The sequence below is a fragment of the Nanorana parkeri genome, unplaced genomic scaffold (assembly GCF_000935625.1).
Source record: "Nanorana parkeri isolate BGI_ZX_2015 unplaced genomic scaffold, ASM93562v1 scaffold305, whole genome shotgun sequence".
NCBI classification, from domain to species: Eukaryota; Metazoa; Chordata; class Amphibia; order Anura; family Dicroglossidae; genus Nanorana; species Nanorana parkeri.
The window spans coordinates 839930-864381 of NW_017306573.1; the positions used below are offsets into that span (position 1 = coordinate 839930).

The following is a 24452-nucleotide window of genomic DNA, read 5'->3' on the forward strand; positions in this document are numbered from 1 at the left end:
CCCTACACAATTAATGGGGGGGGGGGGGGGCTATTACTAACCTTCACTTCTGAAAAATGCTACTCGCCTGGCTGCCATTGTGATGCCCTGGCTTCAATGTTATGTGGTCTACAGGGATAGTGAGTCCTGAGTTTTCTTTGACTCTCATATGTCACATGATCATTCCAAGCCCAGTATGGTGACTGGACACAGCCAAGCAGCCAGCATTCCCGGTGGGAGACCAGCCATGGCCGCTCCCATATTCCTCCTGTCACGGGCGTACTTTGGACTTTGTATAGCAGCTTGTGGCTGAGATGTTGATGCCGAGGAGGTGGGTGGCTCATGGGTGCGGAAACCTGTTCCTCTGCATTGCAGGAAGAGGTGCGGAGAAGAGAATCTGCTGATGCAAGTCCTGCGTGCCGCCTGGATCATTGTATGTTATTACAGGTCTAATATTCTTCCGGGATCTCAGATCAGACTAGAGATTGAGTCTGCGCACCCGATCGATCTGTATGCCCATAGACGGGGAGAGGTTTAGAGATCGGTTATGCGGGATCTCAGATTAGACTAGAGCCTGCACCCGATCGATCTGCATGCCCATAGACGGGGAGAGGTTTAGAGATCGGTTATGCGGGATCTCAGATTAGCCTAGAGCCTGCACCCGATCGCTCTGTATGCCCACAGACGGGGAGAGGTTTAGAGATCGGTTATGCGGGATCTCAGCTCAGACTAGAGAATAAGTCTGTGCACCCGATCGTTCTGTATACCCATAGACGGGGAGAGGTTTAGAGATCGGTTATGCGGGATCTCAGCTCAGACTAGAGAATAAGTCTGTGCACCCGATCGTTCTGTATACCCATAGACGGGGAGAGGTTTAGAGATCGGTTATGCAGGATCTCAGATCAGACTAGAGCCTGCACCCTAACTCTCTGTATGCCCATAGACGGGCAGAGGTTTAGAGATCGGTTATCCGGGATCTCAGATCAGACTAGAGAATAAGTCTGTGCACGCGATCGTTCTGTATACCCATAGACGGAGAGAGGTTTAGAGATCGGTTATCCGGGATCTCAGATCAGACTAGAGAATAAGTCTGTGCACGCGATCGTTCTGTATACCCATAGACGGAGAGAGGTTTAGAGATCTAATATTATTCCGGGATCTCCGATCAGATTATAGATTGTGTCTGTGCATACAATCGCTCTGTATACCCACAGACGGGCAGAGCTTTAAAGATCTGTTGTTATTCCGGGATCTCAGATCAGACTACAGCCTGCACACAGTTGCTCTGTTTACCCATAGACAGGCCGAGTTTCAGAGATCCGGTGTCCAGGAGCTCAGATCAGACTCGATGCCGTGTCTGTGCATACAATCGCTCTGTTTACCCATAGACGGGCAGAGGTTTAGAGATGTGTTATCATTCCGGGATCTCAGATCAGACTACAGCCTACACACAGTCGCTCTGTTTACCCATAGACGTGCAGAACTTTAAAGATCTGTCATTATTCCGGGATCTCAGATCTGACTAGAGATTGTGTCTGTGCATACAATCGCTCTGTTTACCAATAGACGGGCAGAGGTTTAGAGATCTGTTATCTGTGAGCTCAGATCAGACTAGATCCTGTGTCTGTGCATACAATCGCTCTGTTTACCCATAGACGGGCAGAGGTTTAGAGATTTGTATTAGGATCTGAGACCAAATCTGTGTATACAATCGCTCTGTTTACCCATAGACGGGCAGAGGTTTAGGGATTTTGTATTGTATCAGGAGCTGAGAGACTAGAAACTAAGGCCTGGTTCACACCGAGGCGGCATTGTGTATGCGTGTTTAGCATGCGGTTATTTGCACGTTTGGCACATTTTTTTTTTTTTTTTTTTTTTTTTTCAATCAAATATTTTTTTATTACAATTATGAAATTTAAGGTCGTGGAGCGTGCATCGAAAAACATCCCCTGTGAACAAAAAAAGTGAATCGTGGAATCACAACACAATCAAAAAAAAGTGCACGAGGGTGCCTTGGTCCACCTCTGATAAGGAAGGGCCAGGATTTCCTGACCCCCCCCCGCGGGGCGCAATGCTCCTGACAAGGGCAAGAACAACTTATGTCCACCTACCCGAAGGCCGGCGGACCCCTCTCCTCATGGACCTGCCAAAACAGGTCCACTGAATACCAGGTGTGGGCTCCCCCGAAGGGAGACCCCTGAGTGGGAGGAGGCAGGGAAGCACAAAGAGGCCACTGAACCTCCTTCCCCAACTTCAGGAATGGGCCCTGAAGTTACCCGCACCCTCTGTCATTCTGTGAAGTCAAAAAGTGCATAAAAATAGTGCGTAAATAAATAAGTGCCAGTGCACAAACCTAGCAGGCCGTCCAGGCCAAAGTATAAAAATTGCCCCGGACTAGCCAGAAGGCCTGCCCAAAAGGTGTGGTGCAGAAAATACCTAGTGCTGGTGAATCAAGTGCGGTCCCAAACCCAAGTGATTATCCGACACACCCTGAGACGCCACTCCCAGGCGGCACAGTACTGCGAGCTTCTGCGCTCCCCGAACCCTCCGACCAGACAAATGCAGCCCCATCCATACCAGAAGGCTTTAGCACTGGAATATTTCCTGCCTACAACTGGGGACAAGCCCGGCATAACCAGGCCAGACTCAACCCAGGAGGAAAGGAAACCCCTCCGTCACCCACCAATTACATCAAAGAATACGAAGCATCCATCTGTGCCGGGGATGGAGCCTTTCTTCTCTGAAAACTGATAAGAACAGATACTACACTTGATCTTAGCCAAAAAGCCGAGAAGCGTTTGTTTAGCCGCCAATAGTACGTGAATTGACAGGTGAGGTTGGTAGGTAGTGAGGAGTGGGGATTTAAGGTGCAGAAGGGCCAACCAAGGGTCCTTTGGTAATGTCATATAGAATAAATTTTGTAGTAAACGGAACACCTTTGTCCAAAATCTGGTGAGCAAGTCCACCACGTATGAAGGACATCCCCTACCAACGAACATCCTCGGAAAGAAGAGGATGAAGTTGAAGGTTATAGATGAGCCAGTCTTGAGGGAACTAAGTACCATCTAGTGAGAGATTTAAATGCAGTTTCTAAAGAGGTTATGTTCATCATATAGGATGCCATAGAAGTCCAAATTTGTTGCCAATCTTCTAACAATTTAGACGTCTTAAGGTTTCTCTCCCACATATAGCCACATAAGTATGTACTGTCGGGGAAGGGACCGAGTTCAAGCGGGAAACAACAATCGAAATTAGGGGAACGATGTGCTCAAACATGGTTAGATCCCGTAAGGGTGGAATGTAGGGGCCCAGTGTCTGAGTTGTAAATATCTATAATATTCAGAAGGCGGGAACTGCAATTTGTCTCTAAAATGGAACCATCTTGAAACAAATTATGTAGGAAATTTAGGTGTGAAGGCCGAGGGTGATTCAAGACCGGGGGTATAAGAGGTTGCCAATAATGGGGACTAATGGTAGATGAGGAGATGGTAATTTACTGTATTATCTGGTGTTATCCCATTATTTAACGGTGTTTGTCAGTAGGGGGCTCAATGCTGAGGGTCTGGGGAGGGCTGGTAACCATGGCAGCGCACGTAGAGAAATCGGGGGAACGGGTTATGTATTCTAGGTCCACCCAGAGTGGACTGTGTGGAGATTGAAAAAAAAAAAACATACTATAGAGCCTTGGTTCTCAACTGGTGGGTCACGACGCCATGTTCAGTGGGTCGCTGTGTGCCTTCCACTTTTCTAGGCGAGAGGCTCCTCAACCTCCCTATTGCAGCCCTGTCAGTTTTTGCACCAAACAGCCATTCAAAATATGCTGCCCGTGGCTGAGTGTCAGCTTGAGGTGGGACAGGCTGGGCTATGGCCGTGAGGGAGCTCCATCTTTATGTATAGCTCCCTCATGTGTCCTGTAGAGGTGCCTGGCCCGGAGTGATGTCCAATCTGGCTCCTGGCACCTCTACAGGACACGCAAAGGGAGCTGTACAGGCATTGCACATATGGATGGAGCTCTGTCACAGCACATCAGCTGGCACTGGAACCCAGGCTGAAGATCAACTCCAGTTCTCGTAAGGTATGGAGACTGGGTGGATCTTTTGAATGACACCCCAAACGCACCTCCCACCCACAGTTCGATCGCCCACACCGAAAACGCGTGGTACCGCAATGCTGTTCGTTCCATTGCAGTGCGACTTGGCTCGCGACTTAATGACCAAGGAAAAACGTGGGTCCTGAGGTTACACAGGTTGAGAACCACTGCTATAGAGGCTATTTGAGCCGCTTGGTGGTATTTGTAAATGTTGGAAACCCTAGACCCTCCTTGACGCTTATGTACGTACATAGTCATTCTAGAGATTCTTGGACGTTTTGACCCCCCAGACAAAGGACATAAAGCTGTTTTGAAAAGAGTTCAGTGCATAACGTGGGATGTTGGTTGGCAAGGTGCGAAAAAGGTAGCGTTTGGCAATTGTTACGCACGTGAAAACGTGCGGACATGAAGACACACATTTTGACTGGCAGCTGCACTGGTTACCCATAGACGGGCAGAGGTTCAGAGAACTGTTATCCGGCAGCAGAGATCAGACTAAAGCCCAAGTCTGTGCACACAACTACACTGGTTACCCATAGACAGCCAGAGGTTTAGGGATCTGTTATTATTCCAAGGACTCAGATCAGTCGGGAGTCTGAGCCCCTTATACACGATCACCCATAGATGGACAGAGTTGTAGAAATCTGTAATTATACCGGGAGCTCAGATCGGTTCAGAGTCTAAGGCTGGCCGTACACTCAGATGAAATTAGAGCAACGTATGGCCACCTTATGTTTGTGCAAAAGATCGTTCTGTTTATCCATGGATGGGCCTTGGTTCCGGAATCTGTGATTTATATTTGAAGCTCAGATCAGACCAGAGCCTAAGTCTGTGCACACGATCGCTCTGTTAACCTATCGACAGTTAGGGGTATAGAGATCTGTAATTATACCGGGGGCTCGGATCAGACTAGAGACTGAGTGCGTGCACACTGTTGCTCTGTATACCCATGGGTAGATGGGCAAGGTTATAGAGATATGTAATTATACCAGAAGCTGAGCTCAAACTATGGCCTAGGTCTGTGCACACAATCGCTTTGTTAACCTATAGATGGGCAGAGGAAGCTGACCTCAAACTAGAACAGCGGTTGTCGACATACAATGTAGAGCTGGAGAGCGTTCCATAGAATCGGCTGGAGAGCGTTCCATAGAATCGGCTGGAGGGCGTTCCATAGAATCGGCTGAAGGGCGTTCCATAGAATCGGCTGAAGGGCGTTCCATAGAATCGGCTGAAGGGCGTTCCATAGAATCGGCTGAAGGGCGTTCCATAGAATCGGCTGAAGGGCGTTCCATAGAATCGGCTGAAGGGCGTTCCATAGAATCGGCTGAAGGGCGTTCCATAGAATCGGCTGAAGGGCGTTCCATAGAATCGGCTGAAGGGCGTTCCATAGAATCGGCTGAAGGGCGTTCCATAGAATCGGCTGAAGGGCGTTCCATAGAATCGGCTGAAGGGCGTTCCATAGAATCGGCTGAAGGGCGTTCCATAGAATCGGCTGAAGGGCGTTCCATAGAATCGGCTGAAGGGCGTTCCATAGAATCGGCTGAAGGGCGTTCCATAGAATCGGCTGAAGGGCGTTCCATAGAATCGGCTGAAGGGCGTTCCATAGAATCGGCTGAAGGGCGTTCCATAGAATCGGCTGAAGGGCGTTCCATAGAATCGGCTGAAGGGCGTTCCATAGAATCGGCTGAAGGGCGTTCCATAGAATCGGCTGAAGGGCGTTCCATAGAATCGGCTGAAGGGCGTTCCATAGAATCGGCTGAAGGGCGTTCCATAGAATCGGCTGAAGGGCGTTCCATAGAATCGGCTGAAGGGCGTTCCATAGAATCGGCTGAAGGGCGTTCCATAGAATCGGCTGAAGGGCGTTCCATAGAATCGGCTGAAGGGCGTTCCATAGAATCGGCTGAAGGGCGTTCCATAGAATCGGCTGAAGGGCGTTCCATAGAATCGGCTGAAGGGCGTTCCATAGAATCGGCTGAAGGGCGTTCCATAGAATCGGCTGAAGGGCGTTCCATAGAATCGGCTGAAGGGCGTTCCATAGAATCGGCTGAAGGGCGTTCCATAGAATCGGCTGAAGGGCGTTCCATAGAATCGGCTGAAGGGCGTTCCATAGAATCGGCTGAAGGGCGTTCCATAGAATCGGCTGAAGGGCGTTCCATAGAATCGGCTGGAGACCGTTCCATAGAAGCGGCTGGAGACCGTTCCATAGAAGGGGCTGGAGACTGACGTACGAGATATTGCTGTTATTAAAAGCCCCTTTGACAGCTAAGTGCTCCCAATACTTACCCCTGGGAACTGAGGGCTACACGTCAACCTCCAAAATGCCGCATTTGACCCTCAGGCCGCATGTTGGCCACCAGAGGAATAAAGCCTGAGCCTTTGTTCATCTTTGTTCTGTTTACCCATAGACAGGCTTAGGTTTAGAGGTCTCACATTACACTGGGAGTTCAGATCAGACTAGAGCATGAGTTTCTCCTCGACTTCGCTCTGTTTACCCATACACAGGTAGAAGCTTCAAGATCTCTAATTGTGCTGAAAGTCACAGATGTGACTGGAGCCTGAGACTGTGCACACGTTCGCTCTGTTTATCCATAGATGGACAGATTCAGACATCTGTAATTGTGTTGGAAGTCACAGATCAGACTAGAGCCTGAGACTGTGTTTATCTATAGGCAAGCAGAGGTTCGGATATCTGTAATTGTACTGGAAGCTTCAGATCAGAGTACATGAGCAGTCTGTTCTCATCTTTGCTTATCCGGCCCTCGTACATGGTTATCCAGGTCAATGGTCGTCGGGTTAGATATATAACCTCTACACTATGGTGTGTTTCTGCTCATTGTTCTGCTCTTATCAGCTGGGCAGCTTCCAGTTGGAACCTTCAGGACAAGTCTGTAAGGTCAGACCGACCTACAGTAGCTTTCACCTCTCAGTTTAAAGGAGAAGTAACTTCCACTCAAGATGCCATCACTGGACTTCTCCAATCCTAAACAATCCTTCCCTATCCTAAACTGGGCCTCGCTTCCATTGAAAGTTGTATTTTACCAATATGTTAGAAATGTGTACCCCTGACCGCTATTCATTCCATGCAAATATTCAATTTCACCGTTCTTTGATTTTTGCCCGCAGGATGTTGCAGCAATGTAATACATAATCTGTTTCTTTACAAAAGCCATAACGCCGATCTGTTTTTCAAAAGCCGATAACACCCTGTGGATTCTTCAGAATGGAGGATGACAGACACCACAAGATTAGGAGGATACTGAACCTCACCCTGGAGTTTATCTGTCTGCTGACTGGAGAGGTGAGGAGGATTCTGGTAGTCACATGACATCACTCTTATCTCTGTTAATAAAACGCAGACCTGACCGCAGAGGTGAGGAGGATTCTGGGAGGTCACATGACATCACTCTTAATATAACACACAGTCACGTGACTGACAAGATATAGACCTCACCTTGGAGATCGTCTACCTACTGACCAGTTCACATGACATCACTTTGATCTTTATTGATAAAACACAGACCTGACCAGAGCGGTGAGGAGGATTCTGGGAGGTCACACGACATCACTCTTATATCTGTTAATAAAGTACAGAGAGGGAGGAGGAATTCTAAAATGTACATAGTGACCTAACTCTTATCTCATTCTGTTGGCTTCATGACTTGTATCAGCTCATACTTATTTCTCAATGTACAGGATTACACACTAGTGAGGAAGGCGTCTGGTACACATGGGAAGCCTAATCACTCCCAGAGGCTATCCAAAAGTCCCATCATGGAGCCTTCACCCCCCTCCCCAACACCCAAGCTAAGCAGTGATGAGAAGAGTTTACAACTGATCAAGAAAATAACTGAGCTGCTGACAGAAGAGGTGAGCATTGCTGGGAATTCTGGGACATGATCCAGCAACAGACAAGGGATGTGTCTGGATGGTGACTGTATCATTGTGTGTGTCAGGTTCCTATAAGGTGTCAGGATGTCACTGTCTATTTCTCCATGGAGGAGTGGGAGTATTTAGAAGGACACAAGGATGTCTACAAGGACGTCATGATGGAGAACCGGCCGCCCCTCACATCTCCGGGTAAGAGGAGACTTTAATTTCTTGAGTATTGAGGATCCACCTAGATACACACATCCTCTGATATAAAGACATAGAAACAATGTATTCAGTCAGTTTGTGTGTTTCCTACAGATGGATCCAGTTACAGAAACCCACCAGAGAGATCCCCTGGTCCTCTGTATTCCTGGGACTCCACACCGGAACATCAAGAGATCCCTCAGGCCCGTCCTCTGTATTCCCGGGATTCCACACCGGAACATCATGAGATCCCTCAAGTCCGTCCTCAGTATTCCAGGGTCTCCACAGAGGAACATCATGAGATCCCTCAGGCTCGTCCTTTGTATTCCCGGGATTCCACATTGGAACATCATGAGATCCCTCAAGACCGTCCTCAGTATTCCAGGGTCTCCACACAGGAACATCAGGAGATCCCTCAGGCCCATCCTTTGTATTCCCGGGATTCCACACAAGAACACCATGAGATCCCTCAGGCCCGTCCTCTGTATTCCCGGGACTCCACACAGGAACATCATGAGATCCCTCAGACCTGTCCTCTGTATTCCCGGGATTCCACACAGGAACATCAGGAGATCCCTCAGGCCCGTCCTCTGTATTCTCGGGATTCCACACAGAAACATCAGGAGATCCCTCAAGCCCGTCATCAGTATTCCAGGGTCTTCACGGAAGAACAGCACAAGACTTCTCAGAAAAAGGTGAATTGATCTGTTGCACTAATCCTCTTATGTTGTCAACTAAAGAGGCTTTTGTGTGATTTTATTTGAGCTTCTGTCACCATTGTTCTGCCCTCTACACTTTATTTTAGGTCATAAACCAAAAGACAGCTGCGAGTACACCAGAGATGACAAACTGTGCCAGTAGGGAGAAGAGTCCGGAGGTACCAGCTACAGAGGCTACTGGTGAGGACATATATCCGCTATGCCCTAAATACCTGTATAGTGCACTGTAGTAATATCTGAAGGAGATCACTTGTCTTTCAACAAGTAGATGTCTTTCCTTGACATCTGTATCCCTAGAGTAATTAACACCTCTTCCCTTGCTGGTTTGTAATTGGCTGTCTTAACAGATTTCTGCTGATATAAAGACATAGAATCAATGTATTCAGTCAGTGTGTGTCTTTCCTACAGATGGATCCAGTAACCGAGATACCCCAGAGAGATGTCCCCGTCCTCTGTATTCCCGGGATTCCACACAGGAACATCAGGAGATGCCTCAGACCCGTCCTCTGTATTCCCGGGATTCCACACAGGAACGTCAGGAGATCCCTCAGACCCGTCCTCTTTATTCCCGGGATTCCACACGGGAACTTCGTGAGATCCCTCAGGCCCATCCTCTGTATTCCTGGGATTCCACACAGGAACTTCGTGAGATCCCTCAGGCCCGTCCTCTGTATTCCCGGGATTCCACACAGGGACATCATGAGATCCCTCAGGCCCGTCCTCTGTATTTCTGGGATTCCACACAGGAACATCAGGAGATCCCTCAGACCCGTCCTCTGTATTCCCGGGATTCCACACAGGAACATCATGAGATCCCTCAGGCCCATCCTCTGTATTCCCGGGATTCCGCACAGGAACATCATGAGATCCCTCAGGCCCGTCCTCTGTATTCCCGGGATTCCACACAAGAACATCACTTCATCTCACAAAAAGAGGTAACTATCTGAAACTGTAATGCTGACGCAAGAATATGTTTGAAAGCTGTATATAAAGCCAAAACTTACTCAAATGAAAAGGCTTCTTTTTTTTCTTTTAAAGGGGTTAAGCCTTCTACGCTCTCTCTTTATTTCAGGTCCAAAAGCAGATGGACACAGCAGCTATAGGGAAGACGAAGGACAGTGATGATACAGAGAGGACCCGCAAGGCACTAGCTATGGATGCCCCAGGTGAGGTTATAAGTTATACTATAATAAAAACAACAAAAATATGAAATCTAACCGGGAATTCCTTAGTAATTGGAGTCTTCTTTCTATACTAATAATACCTTCATAGTCTAAAGCCTAGTGGATAGCTTAAAGAAAAAAAAAGAGAGCAACTCATTAAAGTTAAGGACTAAAAGTAAACAATACAAATCTATTTAGATAATAAAACTTTATTAATACGAATGTTGTCAATTATTTACAACACCGAACCTATACCCACTATAAGATGGACAGCTTAGTCCTGGCGAAGGCCGTAGACCGGTTGGGCGAATCCTGTAGACGTGGGTCCCCACGTGGTCCGACTCCCACATATTATACCGATGAAGGACAACATTCGGGTTGAAGTACAGAGGCTATTCCACTAAAATATAGAGACAACTTGATAACATGTGACTAAAGTGCTATTCACATGGAGCGATTAAAGAAATGCCCAATCCTATTGTGATTATGGATGTGCCGATACCGAGTATTTGGGCACGTACTCGCTCAGATGCTCCGATGCCTAGCTCGATACCTGAGCTTCTGGCATCAGGAAGCCGGGCAGTGAGTCATTACAAGCCTTGCTTCCTGATTGGCCGGGAAGCCGGCTCCATGCTTTCTCGTCACTTGGAGGGAGCATGGAGCCTACTTCCCGGCCAATCAGGAAGCCGGGCAGCATGTAATGACTCGCTGCCTAGCTTCCTGATTGGTAGGGAAGCTGGCCAATTAGGAAGCCAGGCAGCGAGTCATTACCTGCCCCCCGGCCTCCTGATTGGCCAGAATGCCGGCTTCATGCTCCCTCATCACCTGGTGACGAGGGAGTATGGAGCCAGCTTTCCGGCCAATCAGGAAGCCACGCAGCATGTAATGACTCACTGCCCAGCTTCCTGATGCCAGAAGCTGGCCATTACAGGTGCTGTGTCATTACAGGGGCCATGTAATGGCCCGCCCCCCGGCCTCCTGATTGGTCAGAAAGCTGGCTCCATACTATCTCGTCACCTGGTGACAAGGGAGCAAGGAGACTGCTTCCCTGCTAATGGGGAAGCTGGGTGGTGAGCCTTTACACACCGCCCAGCTTCCTAGCTAACCAGGATCCAATGCAAATGGGAACAACAGACATCAGCGCTGGAGTGAGACTTTGTAAGAGCTGGGAACTGTTTGTCTGCAAATGTCATTTGCTTATCTAAAATAAACATCAGGGGTCCGCAGTGAAGTAAGCCAGCTGTAAAATGCGGCCGTTTGATCGACCAGTTGAGACTATATAGGACGTCAGTGAAAACAAAGGACCCAGCTTGCTAAATTATTGGAATACCTATTTGGCTGACTTTTGAACTGTGAAACTTGCTTACAAATGAGCTTCATCCCGATCTAATGAACTGAGGGGGGATCAGCCTTTGTACTGGAGAGACTCATGCAGTAAATAGTCCTGCTTTACTGAACATTGTAGCTCTTTGTTCCTTTTGAGCAAGTAGCAACATTGAATCTATCATGGAGTTGCTGCTTTTAGAGTAGAGTCCTCTAAGGTTGAGATCTGTTTCAATGTGACTTATTGTCTGTTTACAGCCAAATAATTCTAAGGCTGCATTTAAAAGAGAACTATGGGCCAACCTTTTCAGGGTCCCAGGAGGACATATACTAATGTCCTCCTGTGACCCAAAACTCAGCATATAGTGAGCTATTGCCCACTATATGCTGAGAGCGCAGAGTCGCGGCCACAGCTGGGATGGATCCCGACAATATTGTCGAGATCCACCCCGCTGGCTGATTGACATCGGGCTCTTCTTCCCCCGTCCATTGCTAGGGGAAGGGGGAATTCCTGTGGGGAGCGGTGACTGAAAAGTCACCGCTCTCTGCAGGAAGAGGATCAGGAAGTCAGCGATCGGCGGTATGTGTTCACTGACTTCCTAATCAATAGAGCCGACATGAGACAGCTTCAGTGTTATGGGGATGAGTGTAAATCACTCACCCCATAATTCTTCTTCAAGTATGTGTGTGGGTTGTGTTGGACTGCGTGGTGGTGTGTCTGTGTTTATTGATATCGTTGTCAATCTTTTAATGGGTATAGGTGCGGTGTTGTAAATAATTGACAACATTCTTATCAATAAAGTTGTATTATGTAGATTGATTTTTGTATTGTATGTTTCTTAGTCCTTAATAAGTAGGGTTGCACCAATACTAGTATCAGTATCGGTACCGATAGCGAGTACTCGTACTCGCCCAAATGCTCCCATACTTACCCCCCGATACTGGAACATCCGGTCAGAGGGAGATTTCCTCTGACTGGCAGTGCCGCGAGGGAACATGGAGCCACCTTCCCGGCCAATCAGGGAGGTGGGTACTGACCCCCTCCCGGCTTCTTGTTTGCCCGGGAAGCCGGCTCCATGCTAACGGTAACGGAAGTACCATTATCAGTATTTGGTATCTGCGAGTATCGAAAGATAAATATATTCGATTACGTAGACTAACCTCTTGAACCCTCCAGTATGCATTCCCATTTGTATAAACCAGGGGTGCCCACCATTTTTTGTGATAAGACCTACTTTTCAAATGACGAGCTACAGGAGATCTATCAAAAAAAAAAAACCTCCCTCGCTCTCCCCTGGCTGTCTCTCCTCGCTCTCCCCCGGCTGTCTCTCCTCGCTCTCCCCCGGCTGTCTCTCCTCGCTCTCCCCATAATGGGCACCCCTGGTATAAACACACGACCAGAATCAGTGCTCAGCACTGTAATGTCCCATATTTCCCAGTATAGTCTCATTTTTGCTGTTTGAAAACTGTAAAAAACAAAACTATTGATTTTCATTATATAAACATGATTTTTATTGTTTAAAATAAATTGCAGAACAAAGCGCAAATTCCAGAGCTGAAGCACATCATGGCTCCATCACTTCCAACCGAACCGAAGCCAGCCCTGCAATGGACAACTCATCAAAAACGTGTGGGGATGATGCAATCCCTGGTCCTTTAAAAGACACAAATAATGTCTCCAATCCCAAAACAGGAAGTGAGAAAAAAAATAGGAACTCCAGTGATGTGTTTGGCCACAGCCCCGTCACTTCAAAGCAAACTGAACCTGACGCCATTACTTCGAACCTTACTGAAGAAACCACCATCGCTTCAAAGCAAATTGAAGCCAACTCCATCAATTCAAACCCAGCTGAAGCTGACTCATCTGTAAATAACCCACCAACTGTTTTCAGCGATTATGCGCTCCCTGCATCGGTGAAAATCAGGGACACCAACGCTGTGGTCTGTCAGACCGCCACCACTTCAAACCAAGCCGGTGCTGACTCTATGACTTTGCACCTTACTGAAGAGGCCACCGACTCTTCAAAGCAATTTGAAGCCAATGCCATCAATTCAAAGCCAACTGAAGCTGACTTAGCTGTAGATAACCCACCAAGAGCTTTCAGAGATGATACACTCCTTCCTCCATTACAGATCAGGAACACCAATGCTGTGGTCTGTCAGCCCGCCATCACTTCAAACCAAGCTGACTCAGCTGCAGATAACCCACCAAGAGCTTTTAGAGATGACACACTCCCTCCTCCGTTACAGATCAGGAACACCAATGCTGTGGTCTGTCAGACCGCCCTCACTTCAAACCAAGCTGAAGTGGACTCTATGACTTTGCACCTTACTGAAAAGGCCACTGTCTCTTCAAAGCAATTTGAAGCCAATGCCATCAATTCAAACCCAATTGAAGCTGACTCAGCTGTAGATAACCCACCAAGAGCTTCCAGAGATGATACACTTCCTCCTACGTTAAAAATGAGGAACACCAATGCTGGGGTCTGTCAGTCCGCCGTCACTTCTTCAAACCAAACTGAAGCTGACTCAGATGTGGTTATCCCAACGAAAGCTTGCAGAGATAATACTCTACTTCCTCCTCTACAGGACACAAACAACGTCTCCAATTCTGAAGCAACGAAAAAGAATACAATGAAAAACGTCGTAGCTGTAGTCGGCCACAACACCGTAACCTCAAATCAAACTGAAGCCAACTCTGCTGTGGATAACCCAATAACCTGTGGGGATGGCACTCTCCCTGCTCCTTTAAAGGACACAAATAACATCTCCCATTCCGAGAAAATGACAAATAAAAGAATTAGGATCTCCAAGTCTGTATTTGCTCATGGTGCTATTGCTTTAAACCAAACTGAAGCCAACTCTGCTGTGAATAACCCAACAACCTGTGGAGATGGCACTCTCCCTGCTCCTTTAAAGGACACAAATAACATCTCCCATTCCAAAAAAATGAAAGATAAAAGAATTAGGAGCTCCAAGTCTGTGTTTGCTCATGGTGCTATTGCTTTAAACCAAACTGAAGCAGACTCAGATGTGAATAACCCAACAAGAGCTTTCAGAGATGATACAGTCCCTTCTCATTTGAAGGACACAAATAACATCTTCAATTCAGAGAAAAAGCTACAGATTCCAAGGGACAATTCCACAGCTGTGGTTGATCATAGGGACACACAGGCAAACCAAACTGAATCTGACTCAGCTGTGGATAACCTAACAACAACAACCAGGGATTATACAAACAATGTCTCCAATTTTAAAGCAACAGAAAATGAAACTAGTAAGCACTCCAAGGCTGTGATTGGTCACGGCACCATACCTTCAACCCAACTCAAAGTCACCTCCGCTATAAATAACCCAACAGCATCCGGAACAGATGATCCAATCCCAGCTCCTTTAAAGGACACAAATAACATCTCCAATTCCGAAACAAGAGAAGAGAGAAAAAATCAGAACTCCCATTGTGTGGTTGGTCACAGTCCCATCAATACAAACCAAACCGAAGCTAACTCAGCTTTGCATAACCCCACTACAACTTGTCGAATTGATACACTCTCAGCTCCTTTAATGGACACAAATAACATCTCCAATTCCGAGGCAATGAAAAATGAAATATTTAGGAATTTCCAGTCTGTGGCTGGTCACAGCACCTTTGCTTTAAACCAAACTGAAGCCAACTCAGCTGTGGGTAACCCAGCAAGAGCTTTCAGGGGTGATACACTCCTTGGTCCTTTTAGGAAAACACATAACATCTTCAATTCATTGAAAACGCTTCGGATTACAATTACAAATTCCACAGCTTTGGTTGCCACAAAGGCAAACCAGACCGAAGCTGAATCGGCTGTGGATAACTCAGCACTCCCTGGTCCTTGGGACGGAAACAACATCTCCAATTTTGAAGCAATGAGAAATAAACAAATGAAGGGCTCAAAGGCTGTGGTTGGTCATGGCACCACAATTTCAACCAATATGAAAGTCATCTCGGCTTTAAATAACCCAACAGCAACCAGCAACGATGGTCCACCTCCTGCCCTTTTGAAGGACACAAGTAAAGTCTCCAATTGCGAAACAAGAGAAGTGAGAAAAATTCAAAACTCCAATGGTGTGGCTAGTCACAGCCCCATCGCTACAAATGAAACCGAAGCTAACTCTGCTTCGAATGACCCAGCAACAATTTGGAGGGATGATGTACTTCTTGCTCTTCTTAAGGACACAGTTAACGTCTCCAATGGCAAAACAACAAAAAGAATTAAAAACCCCGCTGTCGGTGGTCACAGTACCATATTGTCAAACCAAACTGAAAACCTTCAAACCTTGGCTTTAAATAACCCAACAAGAGCTTCCGAGACCAATGCATTCCCTGCTCTTTTAAAGGACACATATAACGTCTCTAGTTCTGAGGAAATGAAAAATAAAAGAATGATGAACTCCAAGCCTGTGGTGCACCACAGTGCCACCACTTCCAACCAAACTAAAGGTAACTCTGCTGTGGATAACCCAACAACGTGCAAGGAAGGTTCACATATTACATCTCTGAAGGACACACATAACGTCTCTCGTTCTGAGGAAATGAAAAATAAAAGAATAATGAACTCCAAGCCTGTGGTGCACCACAGTGCCACCACTTCCAACCAAGCTAAAGGTGGCTCTGCCGTGGATAACCCAACAACGTGCAAGGAAGATGCACATATTACATCTCTGAAGGACACACATAACGTCTCTCGTTCTGAGGAAATGAAAAATAAAAGAATAATGAACTCCAAGCCTGTGGTGCACCACAGTGCCACCACTTCCAACCAAACTAAAGGTAACTCTGCTGTGGATAACCCAACAACGTGCAAGGAAGGTTCACATATTGAACCTTTGAAGGACACAAATAACATCTCCAATTCTGAAGAAACAAGAAAAAATGAATTAAAGAACTCCAGGTCTGTGATTGTTTACAGCGCCATCCCTTCAAACCAAACAGAAGCTGATTTGGATAACTCGTCAGAAGCTTGCAGGGACAACACACTCCCTGCTTCTTTAAAGGACACCAATACCATCTCCAATGATGAAGAAACAAAGAAGAATAAGAACTCCAAGTCTGTCATTGTTTTCAGCGCCATCACTTCAAACCCGACTATAGTTGACTCTGCTTTGAATAAGCCAGCAGCAACCTGCATGGACAGTACACCTACACCTTCTCTAAATGACACAAATAATTTTTCCAACTCAGACATGACAGGAAAAAAAAATAGAAATTCAACATCTGTGGCTGGTCCCACAACTTCAATCCAAACCGAAGTGGACTCAATTGCGGTTAGACCAACAAGAGCTTGCAGGAACAACACACTCCCTGCTCTTTTGAAGGACCCAAACAATGTCCCCAATTACAAAGCAACCAAAAGGAGAAAAATTCAGACCTCCAGCGATGTGGTTGGTCACAGCCTCATCACTAGAAGCCAAGCTGGAGCTAAGTCAGCTTCGAATAAACCAACAACCAGTTGCAGAGATGGTTTACTCCTAGCTCTTTTAAAGAACACAGTTGACGCCTCCAAATCCAAAGGAACAAAACAAATTAAAAACTCCACAGCTGTCGCAGGTCACAGCGCTATGATGTCAAACCAAACCAAATCAGACTCGGCTTTAAATACTCCAACAACAGATAACGTCTCTAGTTTAGAGGCAACGAAAAATACAAAAACGAAGAACTCGTCTGTGGTTGGTGCCGGAACTTCAATCCAAACTGAAGTTGTGGATGACCCAACAGGAGCTTGCAGGGACACAACACTCTCTGCTTCTTCAAATGACCCAAATAATGTCCCCAATTACAAAGCAACAAGAAAGAGAACATTTCAGAAGTCCGCTGATGTGGTTGGCCACAGCTCCATCACCACAAACAGAACTAAAGCTGACTCTGCTTCAAATAACACAACAACTAGTTACATGGATGGTATACTCCTTGTTCCCTTAGAGGACACCATTAACACCTCCAATTCCGAAGCAGCAATAAAAGTAAAAAAATCCACAGCTGTCATTGGTTACAGCAAAATAATGTCAACACGAACCAGACCAGAGGTGGCTTTAAATAACCCAACAACAGGTAACGTCTCTAAGTTAGAGGCGATGAAAAATAAAAAAATGAACGTGTCTGTGGCTGCTCGCAGTGCCATCACTTCAGACCAAACCAAAGCTGACTGTGCTCTGGATAACCCAACAACTCGCACGGAAGATTCACGCATTGCCCTTTTAAAGGACACAAAACATATTTCCCATGATGAAGAAACAAAAAAGAATAAAATTAAGAACTCCAAGTCTGTGATTGTGTACAGCGCTATCACTTCAAACCCAACTGAAGCTGATTCTGTTTTGAATAAGCCAGCGACGACCAGCAGGGACAATACACTTCCTCCTTCTTCAAATGACAAAAATAATGTTCCCAACTCCGACATGAAAAAAGGTGAAAAAATGAAAAATTCCACATCTGCAGTTGGTTGTGCCGCCATGACTTCTAACCAAACCGAAGTTATTGACACAGTTGTGGATAACGCAACCGGAGCTTGCAGGGGCAGTACCCTCCCTGCTTCTTTAAAGGACACAAATAATGTTCCCGATTACAAAGCAACAAAAAAGAGAAAAACTAAGAACTCCAAGTCTGCTGTTGGTCACAGTGCCACCACCTCCAACCAAACCAAAGGTGGCTCTGCTGTGGGTAACCCGACAACTTGCAGGGAAGGTTTGCATTTTGCAGCTTTGAAGGACACAAATAGCATCAACAATGATGAAGAAACAAAAAAGAATAAGATAAAGAACTCCAGGTCCGTGCTTGTTTATAGCGCCATCACTTCAGACCAATCTGAAGTTGACTCTGCTTTGAATAAGCCAGCAGCAACCTGCGGGCACCATACACTTCCCCCGACTTTAAATGAAACAAGTAAAGTATCCAAAGCGGACAAGACAAAAGGGAAGAGAAATAGAAGTTCCACATCTGCGGTTGTTTGTGATACAGAATCTTCAATCCAAACTGAAGTCGACTCAGGTGTGGATAACCCAACAAGAGCTTGCAGGGACAATACACTGCCTTCTTCTTTGAAGGACCCAAATAACATCTCCAATTCCAAAGCACCAAAAGAGAGAACAACTAGGAACTCCAAGTCTACGGCTGTTCACAGTGTCAGCACCTCCAACCAAACCAAAGGTGGCTCTGCTGTGGATAACCCGACAACAACTCGCAGGAAAGATTCACATATTGGACCTTTGAAGGACACAAATAACATCTCTAATTCTGAACAAACGAAAATGAATCTGCGATCTGCGGTTGGTCATGGCGCCATGAGGTCAAACCAAACCGAAGCCAGCTTTGCTTTGAATAACCCAACAACAACCAATAGCCTTCCTCTTCCTTTAGAAGAAGCAAATAATGTTTCTAACCCCGATGCAACAAAAGGGGAAAACATTAAAAATTCCACAGCTGTGGTTGGTAACGGCTCCATAACGTCAATTGAAACTGAAGCTAACTCTACAATGGATAAGCCAGCAGGCGTTGGCAGTGGCAATGCACCCACTGCCCCTTCGAAAGTCACAAAAAATATTTCTAATAAGGAAGCAACAAAAAAGGAAAACGCTGGGGCAAATCAGGATTCTGTTACTTTACTCCCTGCTGAAGTTGGCTCATCTCTGGATAACCCATCAAGTGACTGCAAAACCGAGTCCCAAGCCATTCCTCTTGGCTCTTCCCTGGATAACTCCTTAAGAGACTGTAACGACGATGCCCCAGCCATTCCTGTGGGCTCTTCCCTGGATAACCCTTCAAGAGATTGCAACAACGAATCCCCAGCCATTCCTGTTGGCTCGTCCCTGGATAACCCATCAAGAGATTGCAATGATGATGGCTCAGCCATTCCTGCTGGTTCTTCCCTGGATAACCCCTCAGATTGCAATGATGATGGCTCAGCCATTCCTGCTGGCTCTTCCCTGGATAACCCCTCAAGAGATTGCAATGATGATGGCTCAGCCATTCCTGTTGGCTCTTCCCTGGATAACCCCTCAAAAGATTGCAACGATGATGGCTCAGCCATTCCTGTTGGCTCTTCCCTGGATAACCCATCAAGAGATAGCAACGATGATGCCCCAGATATAGATAATAATCTTTCCAAATCCAAGGCCCCAACAGTAAAGAAAAAGAAGAAAAGAGAAAAAACCCACAAATGTTCTGAGTGCGGGAAGCTGTTTTTATTCAATGCACACCTGGTGGTGCACTTTCGATCCCACTCAGGAGAGAGGCCGTTTCCTTGTCCCGAATGTGGCAAGGGCTTCGCCAGTAACACGCGGCTCTTGGCGCATCAAAAATTCCATACCAAGGAGAAGCCATATTCTTGCACCGAGTGCGAGAAAACCTTTTATAACAGCACTCATCTTCAGGTGCACCAAAAAGGCCACAGAAATGAACGACCTTTTTCATGCCCCGACTGCGGGAAGACATTTATCCACAAATCCAACTACCTCAAGCATCAAGAGATTCACATGGGCGTGAAGCCTTATTTGTGCTCTTACTGCGGGAAAAGTTTCAGGCAAAGCAGTCACCTGCGCTCTCACCAAAAACAGCACACGGGAGACCTGCGCTTTTCATGCACCAAGTGCCGTAAAAGGTTTCAGACCGAAGGCGCCTTGATGGCTCACTATAAAATCCACCGAATCACGCCGTTTTCTTGCACCGAATGTGGCAAGCATTTTATCAACAGCGTCAGCTTCGAGCGCCATCGGCGTCTCCACACGGGCCACAAACTGTTGTCTTGTTCCGAATGCGGAAGATGCTTTATAAATAAAACCCACCTTTCCATCCACCTGAGGATTCACTCGGGAGAAAAACCGTTCGCGTGCACCGGCTGCGAAAGGAAATTTAGCGACAAATCAGCGTGCAACAGGCACATTAAGACGCACTTGGCAACAACTCCAGTAGAACGACCAGCAGATGCTAATGGTTCCGACATAGTCAAAAAGCAATTTCCTTGCCCGGAGTGTAAAAAATGTTTCAAATCTGAGGCAAGGCTCACCGAGCACCAAAAAAGTCACCCAAAGGAGAATCCATTTTCATGCGGCGATTGTGACCAACGTTTTGCCAGCGAGGAACTGCTAGCAGCCCATCGGAAGTGTCACCTCAGTTTTCCATGTCCAAAGTGTGACATGATATTTAAAACACAACTGGAGCTTGAAACGCATCAGAAAAACCACCCAGAAAAGGAGTTTTTATGCAACGACTGCGATCTTCGTTTTGCCAGCGAGACGCTCCTAGCTAAGCATCAAAAAAAGCACCTCGGCAATAAGCTGTTTTCGTGTACGAAGTGCAAGAAAGGCTTCAGAACGCAAACGGAGCTGGACGCGCACGAGATAAATCACCCTGAACCGGATCAGAAAGGTCACCCTGCCGAAAAAAGACGTTCCTCCTCCGACAAGGGTTTCGAATCGCAACAAGAGCTCGAAGCGCTTCAGCAAACCCACTATAAGAAACCATTTCCATGCGGCACATGTGGTCGTCGTTTCACTAAGCGGTCGCACCTAGCGGCACATCAGAAGCAGCACCTCGGTGAAAAACGGTTTCCTTGTTTGATATGCAAAAAGGGCTTCAAAACCCAGCTGGAGCTCAAAGCGCATCAGAAGAATCACCCCGACGAGAAGCCGTTTTTATGCGGCGACTGCGGACGGCGGTTTGCTAGCGAGGCGCTCTTGGCTGCACATCGGGAGCGGCACGTCAGCAAAAAGCGTTATAAGTGTTTGGATTGCGGGCACGGGTTTAACGAGAAGTCGAATTACGAGAAGCACTGTCGAATCCACACGGGGGAGAGGCCCTATTCCTGCTCCGACTGCGGCAAGACCTTTTCCGTGAAATCAAATATGATCCGGCACCGTAAAATTCACACCGGGGAGCGCCCGTATAACTGCCTGGAGTGCGGCAAGAGCTTCCGCGTCAAGTCTTACTTCATCATCCACCAAAAGATACACACAGGTGTACGAGAATATTCTTGTTCTCAGTGCCCAAAAACTTTCCGGGATAAGTCCAACTATCAGAGACACAAGAAGAGCCACGTGGTGGGGAAGCAGTTCCCTTGCACCGAGTGTGGAAGGATATTTAGAAGTCCCACCCAGCTGACGATACACGCGAGGACCCATTCGCGGCAAAAATTTGAGTGTGCCTATTGTGGGAAGAATTTTAAAAACAACTGGTGTTTAAATAAGCATACAAAAACTCACACCAGAAAGAGATAACCCCAAGGCCGGGTCTTGTATCCAAAAGAGAAAAGGTGGCAGTGGTGCTCATATCCAGCCGGCACAGACTTTCCTATACCCAGTTGTGGAATCAAAACCTTCACAGAGGGTTAAAAAAAATTGCCCCATGCCAACTGATCGGTATAATTCGTCCAGCATATCCAGAGTCTGCCTTAGTGCCTTCCATACGTGCCTATAAAGGCCCCGGTAGGTCATTCCAAGGGACACCTATGGCGGGCAACTTCATGTAGCATCCAGTCTACAAGGCAGCTGAGGATTTTTAGGAGGACATAATTAGCTGACCACAGAAAATGTTTCCAATTGTAGGAACTTGGCTATGCAGCATGGGATTTAATGTCTGACCTTCATACGAGTGGTCCACAACTTCTCCACCGGTTCATTACAGTAGGGCTGCAACAACTAATCGACATAATCGATTATAATCGATTATTGAAAAAGTTGTCAACTTTTTCAATAATCGATTAATCGGCTTCCGATCAGTTGGCCCTGTTCACGGCTCCACACACGCTGCGCACCGCACCTCCTCCCCAACTCACGCTCACCGCTGCCAGACCTGCCCTCATCCACGTTCTACACGCCACACCTTCTTCCCACCTCACACTCACCGCCCGCCCACATCCACAATCGGCACAGGGACGCGGGGAGATGTAGTAAGGAGGAGCAGGTGTGGGGGGATGACAGCCGCCGATAGACAGGCCCGATCTCAGAAGCAAGTTGCTTGAAGACTGCTCAGGTAAGCCTGCACTTTCCCACACATGGTGCTCTATAATGTATTGCTGGGATTGGTATTCCTCTATAGCTGATGGTACATTGTGCTGTATATTATACATAGGAATGCAAAACCCAGCAATACATGATACACTGTATGTATCATGTATTGCTGGGATTTGTTGTACTCCTCTATAGTTGGTGATATTCTGCACAGCGCCATGCAGAATTCCACCAGCTATAGAGGAGTACAACAAATCCCAGCAATAATACATTATACAGTGGTGCAATGCCGAATACCACCAGCTATAGAGGACTACAAAACCCAGCAACAGTACAATATACAGCGCAATGCAGAATACTGCCAGCTATAATGTACTATTGCTGAGATTTGTTGTGCTCCTCTATAGCTGGTGATATTCTGCATTGCGCTGTATATTGTACTATTGCTGGGATTTGTAGTCCTCTATAGCCGGTGCCATTCTGCATTGATTGCTGCATAATTTTACTTTCCATTTCACTATATTGCACACCACACTTTTCACTTTTTTACCTTCACTGCTCCAAGCTTGCTCCTGTGATGGACTACAATCTCAATACAAACTAGTAGTCCCATCACTGGAGCCATTTTTTTACATTTATTTTATTGTTTATCCGATTAATCGAACTTAATAATCGGCTAACTAATCGATTTTGAAAATAATCGTTAGCTGCAGCTCTACATTACAGTGGTATCATTGGCTCTACTCTGAAGACCACAATCCCAGAGAATAAGACCAGCACTTTTCGACACTCGTACCCTTCATTTTACACCCGAAAACTTGTGACCCTACATGAGGATCGCTTAGGTCAAATGGTTAAACCCCAATGTGTAGAACTCTTAGAGATCTTTTTACAAGCTCTTTGAGATCCAATACGTGTTGCCTTGGTAGAGATCAAGAAAGCATGAGGTTCAAGCCTCTCTTTGGTCATCTAAATATCTGCAGCAAGGCCTTGGCACAAAGCAAAGTCTTCAAAGAGTTGGCTGTATACCAGGAGACGGACGCCAATAGGAGCCGAGCTTTGAACATTGATATAAGTATGTGGGCTGGTACAAAAAGAGGACAGCCTTTTTCTACTTGATCAAACCCAGTCCAAGACTATGAAGCGTCCTCAATACTCTGATCCCCGATTGCCCGCCTTTTATGCTTCATGGGTTTTCTGATTGGCCGACACAAACAACCCTCCTGCTTGACCTGAACCGCTTTGGTGCTCACTGCTGTAGGACACTGTCCATAAATTACAGAGTTTATTTTTCACTTGAAGTTTTTTTAATTATCTTTTATATAGAAGATGTATTGATTCCTATAACTAAAAGTCTTAAAACCTGAGGCCTACCAAATCCTACTTGGCTTGTACAGCCCGAAGCGCCTCGTGATAGATCGACTTCATCATCCTTTTCTGGAATTACTGGGCAGGAAGACAGCTGTGTGTCGAAAAAGGGTCTTCCCCCTCAGGGTCGTACTCTAGATACCTTCAGTGGCAATACGCCCCCAAGGGGCCCATTCGGAGTGGGGGGGGGGGTTCTTGCACCACATGCATTGAAGGGTACCGGAGAGTGTTTCACCCATTTGGGAATGTTTGAAAGAACATTTTTTTTAATTTTACTATGGACTTTTTTACTCGTCTACACTGGATACTGTAAATATTACAGAGCAAAATTATTTTTCCAAAATTTTTAATGCTACAAAAGATTACAATTCTCAACGGTAGACTTGGGTATTTTTGAAATGATGTTATCTATTTACTGTGGAGGTCATCAACGACCTAATGAGTATCTTCTGAGCTGGCGTTGGTTCTTGAGTTGGTATATTTGGGACGAGAGGGCTCAACAAAAGACTCGACATTGTCACCCCCTTAATTTTTAATGGTTTCCATCAAAACTTCTCCAGGCCTACAGGAACAGGATGGATGGTCAAGTTGACTCAAAAAGTTTTAGGCCTGAGCTGGTAAATCCCCAATGGTGATCAGCATGGTGGGAGGTCACCCTTTCATATGTTGTCAAACCAGCTCACTGGCCAACATACTTTTTGTTCACGGGGCGCCTGTAGAAGTGGGGGGGGGGGGGGGGGGGAAATTTTTTTTTTTGGGGTT

General features: G+C 46.5%; 2 protein-coding genes across 2 annotated transcripts in view; one reads left to right on the forward strand and one right to left on the reverse strand.

The window, feature by feature from the left end:
* The window catches only part of LOC108788075, a 150109-nt gene extending 128519 nt beyond the window's left edge, over positions 1–21590 (forward strand). Inside the window, exon 21 of the mRNA XM_018557807.1 lies at positions 19603–21590. Within this exon, the coding sequence (XP_018413309.1) occupies positions 19603–21590 (1988 nt within the window). The remainder of the gene's footprint in view (positions 1–19602) is intronic.
* Positions 1–24452, reverse strand: part of LOC108788099 (zinc finger protein 62 homolog) — a 949422-nt gene that overhangs the window by 442670 nt on the left and 482300 nt on the right. The window lies entirely within an intron of this gene.